The sequence below is a fragment of the Poecilia mexicana genome, unplaced genomic scaffold, assembly GCF_051168715.1.
Source record: "Poecilia mexicana isolate PSO_F unplaced genomic scaffold, ASM5116871v1 scaffold_18, whole genome shotgun sequence".
NCBI lineage: Eukaryota > Metazoa > Chordata > Actinopteri > Cyprinodontiformes > Poeciliidae > Poecilia > Poecilia mexicana.
The window spans coordinates 19,615,246-19,626,151 of record NW_028263387.1 but is presented as its reverse complement, the minus strand read 5'-3'; the positions used below and the strand labels follow the sequence as shown (position 1 = coordinate 19,626,151).

Here is a 10,906-nt window from a genome sequence, read left to right as displayed (position 1 = left end):
TAAAGATCAAGTAAAAAGTGAAACGTACATGAATAAACATGTTGGCTTTTGGTAACTGATAGTCAAGAATGAGGATGTGCTCAATCCCAACAATGAGCCTTTTCTCAAGACTCCTACTTTTCTTCATACCGTTATTGATAACTCAGTTTGTCTATGTAGTTTAAAAACAGGGATATTTTATGAATTAATATAAGTAATTATTCTTTCAAAAACTCCTTAACTGTTTGTTCTCCTGTTGCTCTTCATTTGCAGAGTCATGTGGGTGAAACCAAATATTTCAGCTGTCTTAAATAATCTGGCATGAAGAGGAAATGACTGCCTCCTCTGCATGCCAACAATGGTTTAATAAGGAAAACTGATGATAAGATAGCAATTATTTGTTGTAATTACTATAAGAAGTTGAAAAAAGTTAATTAAATAACTGAATTTAATGTTTGTTTAAAAGTAAAGACACTTTAATTTCACTTCTTTTTATTATGATTACAGTTTCTTGCTTTATGAACTACATGCTGTTTTCAGTTTTAACATTGCCTTCAAAGACACAAATTACTGCCACCATTAAGCTCAATAGCAATCCAACACAATATATGTATATGGAAATCATGACAGCAATCCTGATTAACTGAACAAAAAGTCAGACACCTGAACCACTAGTTAGACAGAAATAGATTCATCAATGATATATTATTAAAACAATCTCAGAAAAAGTTGTCCAAGTTAAATAAATGTTGCTGAAAACAATATATACAATTTAAGGCAGAAGTAAATATTCCTTGTTGCGACTGGGCTGATCCAAGACGTCATCCTTGACTTTCTTCGTCTCTTATGGTTTGATGATGCGAATTTTCATGGAAAACTGTGATAAACCATTTCCTTTGAGGTACTGAAAATCAAAACAAACCATCTTACCACCAAATAATGTTAAGGCTATTTAAATTTATGTTAAATGATAAGTAAAACCTACAAAAATATAAACTTTTTTACAGGTTAGCCTCACCTCTTCTAAAACCTCTTGCATCTCTGATTCTGACAGTTTTCTTTGAGAAGTTAATTGTACTTTCATTCTAGAGACATAACCTGTTGACCCAGAAACAAATTAGAAAAAGGTTACCATTAAATTATGTTGACAAAATATAATAATTTACATAAACATCTGTAGCATTTTCAACTACAGTTCAGCAACAAACAACAGCATAACAATGGTTATAAATGGAAAAAAGCATTACCACTTAGTTACCAGTAAAATACATCTATGGGATTTACAAAATACATTCATCACATTTTTTGCACAAAATCCTTCTCAGGTAATGAGGTTTCAGTCTAATCAGTTCTTCCTGTTTTGAGCTCCTTTCAGGATGAGCTGTTTTAGGGCCTCTTGTCTCTCTAAATCCAAATAAGCTGCTGCTGGCCACGCCCCCAACTCAACTTTTACACTCGCATATGAAAATGGCTGCAAACAGATGCTCAATTATACAACTGTACGTCTTTGAAAAGCAGAAGTACAACCTCCTGCACAACCAACAGGAAGGCAGCAAGTCCTTTCTCGAATGGGAAGTCAACTGCTAAGTTTTCTCCAGCAGCCATTGTAAATATTATACAGTGGTAAAACCAGCTGACCAAACATGCTGGAGCTCAGGCTGGGTTACTAGGCGATGGGAGAGGCTTCAATAGGGTTGCTATGTACAGTTTGGTAAATGTAGGGAAGTGCCTGCTGATTTCTAATGTTACTTTCCAAATGTTTTAGAAACTGATCATTTTTCAATTACCACAAAACATTAACTTATTGCCAAAAACCAGCTGGGTGTTATATTTTTGTAGTTTATTTTTTAAGTGTGTGGGATGTTTTTAGAAGCAGTTAAGACCCAAATGGAAGTACAGAAACAAAAAAACTGGATTATTAGAGAGGGTGGAAGATGTGGCAAAGGTCAACAAGTCAGGACTGAGGACGTATATGAGTCGTGAGCTTTACCCCTCCACAGCAAATAAACCATTTTTAATAACCAAAAGACTATAGACTAACTGACTTCTGGCATTAAAATATCTTTGTTTCCTAATAAAATGTAGAGTCTTACCAGTAGCTGCAGTAATGTTGATGCCACTGCTCCTGACGTTGTCAAGAACAGAGTAGAGAGTGAATGTGTAGTTTGTTGCAGGAGTGAGAGATGAGACTGTGTGGTTTACTGGTTCATCTGCAACTGGGGCACTGATGAATGTCTCTGATACATTAGACAGGAGAACAAAGCTGCTGTTGATGTTCACTTTACTCCACTGCAGAGTGATGCTGCTCTCATCCTGTGCTGAAGCTGTAAAACCTTCTGCATTTGGTGGAACTAAGATAAAAACAATACAATCAGTAACAGGCAAATGAAACTATAATGTGTCAAAAAACATTTAGTTTTTGCTCTAAAATTTGGGTTTTGTAATTCCTTTAAATTGTTAAAAGCAAAACTTTCAGAAAAAGTTTATTTGTTCTGTGTTGCATAACATTGTAAACTTGGGGATTATTTATGGCCGCTGAAACACCAAAAATGAGAAACATTACTTGGTTTGTAGCAGACGAATGGCAAACTCAGGGTGCAACTCTCATCCGACCATCTTCCAGAGTTACTAAATGATCCAGCAACACACTGATCACCAGAGGGATCATTGGGCTCGCTACTTGCCCAGTTTCGAAACAGAGAGTCGCTGCCATCAGACCACAGCTTTTCCCGATACAGTCCAATCCAAACAGAGCTGGCACCTACTAGGGTTCTGATGATGTCATTTTGTGCCTGATTTCGTACACTGGCAAGAAAAAACAACATGAATAAACCATCATATCAAATACAGTACATGAGGAAAACTAATTTGTGTTGGGTTTCTTTTGGTTTTTCTGTTTCAAAACAAACACACAAAAAGACAGTAGCTGTGTTGTCTTTTGTTTGTTTCTGTTTTTAATACACAAGAAAAACATAAATTGTAATAATTAAAAATCCACAGTGTTTCATTTTTGCTTCAGCCATTAAATCTAAACTAAAAATAATCAGTTGTTAGTTGTTTTTTTACAAATATGCAGGGGCGGAGCTATGGGGGGGAAGGAGAGGTCAGTGTTTTATATAACCACTGACTGATTGTTTCTAGAGAGCACTGGGAGAAAGCAGAGGAAATATATTTTTCAGATCATCTCTCATACCATACTGTCACAACATAATGACAGTTTTAACAAATATGTAAAAAAAAAAAAAAAAATTATGAAAGCTACATTCTGCAGCTTTAATTTCACTCAGGAGAGAACGGGTCAGGAGGGATGTGGGTTAGAGCTGCTGCTGACTGACTCATCTGTTAAATGTGGTAAAAGGTACAAGGACAAGTTAAATATATAAATATCTTGGTAATTTCTTTCCTTAATTCATTAAATGCTATGGAGGCAAACAGTTGTCTGTAGCTAAGCTAACTATGCTAAATGGTTGATAATCACACAGTCTACCCATGTCTCGGAGAAAAACTGAGTTACAAATTGACACTTTTACTTTTTTCTCTCTCCCTCTCTCTATTTCTTTGAAAACCAGATTTTATAAGTTTTTTTAGTAGCATAGTAACTGCCACGGTCGTTCTTGTCTTCCACTGACTGGTGCTGAACACCATTACCGTCATGTGCGCTAAGCAGGAACGAACCATTTCATGCAGATCCATGGGGCGTTCAGGGCAATTATGGATGTGTGCTTTCTGGTCTGGGTGTGGTAACATTACATTTTTTCTGCTAAAAACAATTTTAGAAAACACAATATGACTAATTTTGTAATTGACAGGGACCCATTTTTTTTCTTTATATGAACAAAAGAAAGAAAAATTGCAAAGGGCCCCCTGTCGGTCAGGGGTCCTTGGAATTGTCCTAACCCTCACCCCTTAATATAACGTGGGGGAAAACAGAAGAATTAGTAAAATTAACAAAATTGGAATTTAAAATCTTAAATTAACCTATTAACATATTGGTATAAAGATGGGGCTTTTGTGATGTTGCAATATTTAAGCAGTCTCTTAACCCTCAGGAGTCGGGGGTCTAAGTGGCCGTTTTGGTTTAATGTATTTTTTGCCATCTTGGAAATATGACAATGTTCACAGAGCAAGCTGTGTCTGTTGCAAACAAAAGAAAATCAGTTTTCAAAAATAATGAAATAATTTTTGTTTCACTCTACTGAACATGTGTGATTACATTGAATTTTGCTCTGTATTCAACAAGTCATCATAAAACCCATTTGAACAGCCAAATATATCCAGTTATGACTTTGTAAAGCAAAAATACCTATGAGGTACATTTAAAATGAAAAGGAAAACGGGCTTTGCTAACAGGAAGACAGCAAAACCTGTTGTGAATGCTAAGACTAGTTAGCACAGCCACAGGTAACAGTGGGTAAATGGTTTTACTGTAATTTAATTTACTGTAAATTACAGTAAATTAGAATTTACTGTAATTTACAGTAAATTGTAAATTACAATTTACTGTAATTGTTTCTCTGCTGTTGGCACATTTAGCAGTTCATTCATGAGGAGTTGACTGATGGCGCTAAGATGCTCCTACTGGCCCTGATTGATTGTTTTTCATTGGGCACGGTGCATTTCTTCAGACACCAGTTGAAGCACAAGAAAAAAGTGGAGGATCTTGATCTTTTTACAGATTATCTGTCTCATATTAAACTGTCACAACATGACGGTTTCAACGAATACATAAAAAAATATATATGTTATAAAAGTTACTATTCTGGCAATTGCCTTCCTGTGCTATTCCGCTCAATTCAAGTCTCGCTTGTGGCACAGACTGGGCTTTCTCCAATTGACTTGGATTCTCTCTAGTAGAATTTCTACTGGGCTAAATAAATAGAAGTTGTTCTGAACGATGATTTTAATATTGCAGTCTACCTGTAGTTTTAGCAATGGCAGCGGATGTAATAAACAAAGCTGTTCAGTCCATGTTGGTCACACTTCCAAATATTAAATTAACTTTTACAGCTGTCTCATTAGGGTCAGCACGTCTCTCTTCACAGTGAAGGATGGCTGTTTTACACTTCAGGTAATTTCTGGTAAGCTTCATAGTATTCAACTGGCACGCCACATAAGTGACTGGGTAAAGTGTAAAACTTCAGCAGAGTCCACGCATCAATGGAGCAACCATTTCTCAAAAGCTGAGAACACAGACCCTCTGTAAGAATCAAAGCGTAGAAACCAGGGCTGGATTTTTACTGGGCTAAAACGTTAAGATACTGCAGCTTTAATTTTTTTAAGACATAAGGACTTTGAATCCTTAGTTTTCTAATTCACATAAAGGTAGCAGAAACTTAAAACATCTCATCAGACGATGTGTTCATTGAATTAAAAAGAGATTAGTTTTATAAACAAGCAGCTGTATAAAAAGGAGGTAGAAAAATTTTTTTAAAGGAAAGACTGATACATGGAAAAAGAAAACAAATACCAGAGTTACCAGAAATATAGGAATACAGCTTGCATAACTCAGCAGGAGCAACAGGAAGTAAATGGAAAAGAGTTAACAGAAAGAAACAATGGATTGTGCTTAGTGCCAAAACAAACCAGGACCAAGTGTTTACAAAGAGAATAACACATCAACTTAAAGTACAAAAAAAAAACCCAGAGGAAAATGTCTGTAGAATTCATCAACAAGAACTACAATTCATCTTTATATAGTGTGTTGGTATTAATGCAGTATTTTGCTTGCAGTCTTGTTACCTGGCCAGGTCGACATAATTCTGACGGCAGAATTTCTGAGCTTCTGTCCAGGTTAGTGAAATGCTACTCAAAATATAGGATGGTGATCCACCTGTAAATATATGGATAAGATGTAAGAAAATAATAAAATTTAATTTTTGTATTATATTTCATCTATCTATCTACTTACCATTATAGCACACGAACCGCCTTGTTACTGTGCACTGACTGTCATCCCATCGGCCCACAGCGCTAAAGCTAGAGCCATAAAACTGAACACAATGCTGTTGTCCATAATAATCGTCGGGTTGGCCATTATCCCAGTTCCTAAATGAATATTCTCCAGGACCATAGAAGCTGCTGTCATTTAGGGACCATGTCCAGCTGTTTAATGTGTCGTCATAGAGACCGATCCATGCCTTGTCTAAATAAAAAAAACAAAAACATGTTTATTATATTTAGAAGCTTCAGTGAAACATGTTTACTGTCACAAAACTTTCAGTAATACTGATAAAACAATGCAGGGTTTGTGTTTATACCGTTGATGTCTTCCTTTTTTCCAAGTTAAAAACTCACCTGTATAACTGGAGGCGGTACTTAGAAAATCATTAACATCAGCTGTGCTTTCAATGGTGGCCAGATCAGTGTAGTCCCGTCTGCAGACACTCTGAGCGTCTCTCCATGTAAGCAACGTGTTCACAAAGTAGTACTGATGGCTTTGGGTGCTAGCAACACTCAGCAGGGCGCCTGAAATAAAACCAATTAAACTTTAACAACATTGAATTACAGGCATTGCATTAATCTTCCTTAGTTTCTCCAAGTGTTTTTTCTGTGGAAAATGTCAGCAAATATAGTGATTAAAAACACTTAAGCCTTGTTAGCTTAATAATAATAAAAAATAACTCAGTTACATTTTGTTCACCATCAACATTGACATTCAGGTCTACAATTTGTCCATCATGAGTCCATTCTAGAATTTGTTTTAATGCAGTTTCTGTCACCTGTGTAGTTTAAAATGACTTGGTAAGCAGGAAGGAACCGCAAAGTAATCCTTCAAAGCAGGTTTGTTCATCTCCAGTGTTCTGGCACTAATACACGAAAACGGCTGAACTACCTCCTTTGCAAATCAAACTTCTGTGTTAATGAATTAATTCAGTTGTTTTGAATAAAGGAAATATGTAAAACGTGGTGGACAGCTTCACTAGAGGACAGCAGGCTTTAAAGTCATTTCATGATTTAACTAATGAAGCTGTTAGGAGACAAACTGCCAGCACAACACAATCAAAATATGTGAACAGAAAACCAACACAATGTGCTCAAAAATGTATAATTTAAACTAAAGCAGGTATACAGTTACTAAATGCCAGAATAATGAGCGAGATAATTGTTTAACTTTTATCAAGTTAAGTAAGATTAGTATGCCAGTAAAATATTTGCAAAATCCCAGAAGAGGATTTCATTGGTTTATTAGCCAAGATCAGCGTTAAATGGAGGTTCACCTGTGGACACATTGTAAACACGTCGCTTAAATGTGCAAGACAGGCAAAAATTTAAAATTTTGTCCTAAAGACTTTGGCAAAGATGCTGAAATGGTTTCAGTTTTCCTCAGTGAAATAAGTCCCCTACCAGCATCAGTTAAAAAAAGCATTTAGTGAGAAAAATCACATTATTACTTCACAGGAAATACAAATAAGCCAAATTACAGATGAAAATGCACTCAGAAACAAATACCTTAATTTTTAATAACAGATGTTTTTTTATAATGGGTTTTTGTTATCTTTTGAGAAATAAGGTAGAAGCTGCCAATTTAATGAAAATATTGGTTCAAGACATCAGACTTGAAGTTATAACTCAGTAACAAAGTATTACTTCTGAATGACACTAATAATCAGCAAGAACAAACAGCAAGTTAATGTTTTGGAGTAAACATCACAAAGCCCTGAAGTGCACAATAGAAAATGTTTGTTCAAGATACAAACAGCAAATGCACTACTAGACCTATGAAGAAGAAATGAGCAGCAATTTATGGATGGATGAGAAAAACAGTTTATCCTTGTCATCTGGTCTCGAGTGATTCTAACAAATGGTTTGGAAACGCATGTAAACATCTGAACACGATGAATTTAAGAAAAAGAAGTATTAAGACAAAGACAGACAGGACATGTAAGCGGTCTCTCCTGGGATTTGAACCCAGAAAAATGTAAAAAAACAACAACAAAAAAACAAAACAAAACAAAACAAACAAAAAACAAACAAACAAAAAGGGTTCTCAGAAGTCACCATAAGAAAACAGACAAACCTGTGAGCCCAAACAGGATGAGCCTGTAATCCATCAATGAACGCTTAAGAGAATCCAGATGATTTCTAAATCCAAACGCTATTGATGCATTTCACAACATAGACAAGCTGATAAGCTTCAACGCTACAAGACAAATATAAGCAAAGTACTGAGATGCTTTGCATGTTTAAAGGCATTACAGGTGGGTGTGGCAATCATTGAAAAGTTGCTTTTTACGAGCTGCCAGCACATCTGACAGTACAAGAAAGAGGAGCATAATTTTAAAATAAAAGGTGTCACAAAACAAAGCAGAAAAGTTATGATGTGCTGTTTCATCAAAATCTGTTAACATTATAGTTTGAGACACTAAAAGGTCTCTCAAACTATAATGAACACCACAGGAGATTGTACTTTGCTTGTTTTCACTCTGAATGTCAGAGAGACATATGGACACCCATATGACAAAATTTAATCAATACAGTGATTTATGACCCTAATCATCAATTGCCCCCCTCCCCCCACACCTGTTAATCTAAAAATACATAAGTGCATACATAAGCATTCCTTTCACACCTGTTAATAATTAAAAATAAACATTTCCATATTTGGTAAACTTTTTCCCGGCTCTATGAAGTAGCCAATAGAAACAGGGACGGGTATCAGCAATAAAACGTTTTTCACTGGTATGTGTAATTTAAACCCAGCCAGGACATCTGTTAATCCCCCAAAATAGACATTTCCATCTTTGGTAAACTTTTTCCCGCTGCCTCTTTGAACTAGCCAATAGAAACAGAGACAGGTATCAGCAATAAAACATTTCTCTCTGGTAGGTACAATTTAAACTCAGCACAGGACATCTGTTTGTGAATGATTTAAAGTACAACACATTCACAAAGGGGAGGGTCGATGGCACTGGTGCTCAGTGTGGGTATTCTTAGGGAATTAAAGTACAACACATTTTAAGTAGCGTTTGTGATTTCCTTTATCCAATCAACAACAACAAAAGAAAACCTTGAATCTATAAGAACTAATCTTTAAATGTTCATTTGTACATGTACTTCTCAAGAATATGTGACTGGCCGTAAACAGGCCTACATGAGGCTACTCAAATATAACGTTTAGCTTTCTGCAGTTAAAGTGAAAGACAAACTCTAACATCACTCCTTTTCCAGAATTTGGCCTCACATCATTGTAAATGCTTTCAGGCTTCGGTGTTCAGTCTTTTTCTTGCCGTTGAATCAACAGTGTTCTCCCCACTGCTCCATGCTTTCTCCAAAACAGTAACGGTTGGTTTAAATACATCTGAAACTCAGATTGTTTTTCTGTAACACATGCTAGTGTGATACATTTCAGTAAAAGTTCCTCATCTGTAAATTTCTTTCTTAAGAATATGTGACAGGCACTAAACAGGGTGAGGCTACTGCTCATATTTATCTTTCAGTTTTCCCCAAAGTTGAAAGTTTCTTTTTTTTTACAGTGCACAACCACACTCCAAGAGCTGCTCACAAGATGGGAAATTGTTTGTTACCTTTAAAATTATCTACAGCTTTTGTCTCTGACTTATATGCTGTATGTTTCTTGGCCCTAATTATTCTTTCCCTCCATCCAACTTCCGTTTTTAATTTTATCTTTCTTTGCATCTCTTTTTTGTGGTTGTGGTCTTATTTGTTTGCGTCTTTTCAGGGAAGCAAGAGGACCAGGACCGATGCTGATCTGACAGAACACCGGAAGAGCGGAGAGTTCAGTGTGTGTTAGCAGTGAAGCTATTCAGCTGAGTGTAACCGTGTGTTAGAGGGGCGAGCTGCAGCCTAAGGAATAGCAGCTCTCTGTTATTTCTGATAAAGCCTCTTGGCGGTACTACATCTACGGTATGTTGGCATCATGACAGTATTTACCGACAGTAGACCACTTTAAAAGGTAATTACAAGATTTGAAAAGGTAAATATCCAGTAAAATACTGGTATCTACAGACGACAGTTTTTTACAGTTTTTCTGAAAGAATGGTAAAAAAAACAAAAACAAAACTGGAGTCTGTAGCTACCAGTATTTCTTTCTTTCAGAAAAACGGCAAATTACCGATCTGTCAAAAAACGGTAAACTACTGGCAGCTATAGTCGCCAGAAGTTTACCGTTCTTTCACAGTATCTATACCGTACTTGTATTGACGGTAATCTACTGTCAGGATTAATTACGGTACAGCTACTGTGCATTTACAGTCAAATACTGGCAGCTATAGCTGCCAGTATTTGACTGTAAATTTACAGGATCATTTCTTAGTGTACGATTGGAGACATGTCGCCTGTTCTAAGGTATAAAGTTACTAGTTAAAGTTACTGTCAAAGGAGAGTAACTTATTGGTTTGGTTTAGTGGTTTAATGGGGCAGATTTCTGCATTCACACACACTCTAAAAAGAAAAAAGTTGAACCAACTTAATTGAATTGCTTCTGTAGGTAACAAGCAATTCAATTAAGTTTATCCAACTAAATTTATTAAGTTTAACCAAATCAATATATTATAATCATCCAACTCAATTTGTTAAGTCAGTCTTACTCAAATCATTTAGTTTACTTCAAAAATGGTAAATAAACTTAAATAACACTTTTGACCACTGAAAGCACATATTCACACATGTATTTAATGCTCAGATGCTAGGCAACTTGGCATTAAGTACCCAGGGGACACATTAACATACGGCAGGAGGAAGCTGGAATCGAACTGACAACCTTCCGATTACAAGGCGACTGCTCTATCCACAGAGCCACAGTCGCTTACTGGGAATGTGTCCCTGTAAGCTTGAGTCATTGTGTCAGACATGGGACACAAACTGAATTATTTCAAGTAAAGTCAAAGTGAAAAAGGTTATTTAAGGAAAAGATTTGTGTATTTAGATGACACTGTAAAAAGATTATTTAAATTTAGTTTGGAACTTC

At 36.0% G+C, this 10,906-nt stretch overlaps 1 protein-coding gene across 1 annotated transcript; it reads right to left on the bottom strand.

Moving 5' to 3' along the window:
* Positions 1–454: 454 nt before the first annotated feature.
* LOC106905960 (C-type mannose receptor 2-like) lies at positions 455–9,110 on the bottom strand. Its single transcript, XM_088015501.1, is given in 7 exon segments — positions 455–883; positions 998–1,077; positions 2,073–2,330; positions 2,543–2,784; positions 5,719–6,121; positions 6,274–6,444; positions 7,997–9,110. Coding segments are annotated over 7 exon segments (1,248 nt in total). The 5' UTR covers positions 8,031–9,110; the 3' UTR covers positions 455–823.
* Between the last annotated feature and the right edge of the window lie 1,796 nt (positions 9,111–10,906).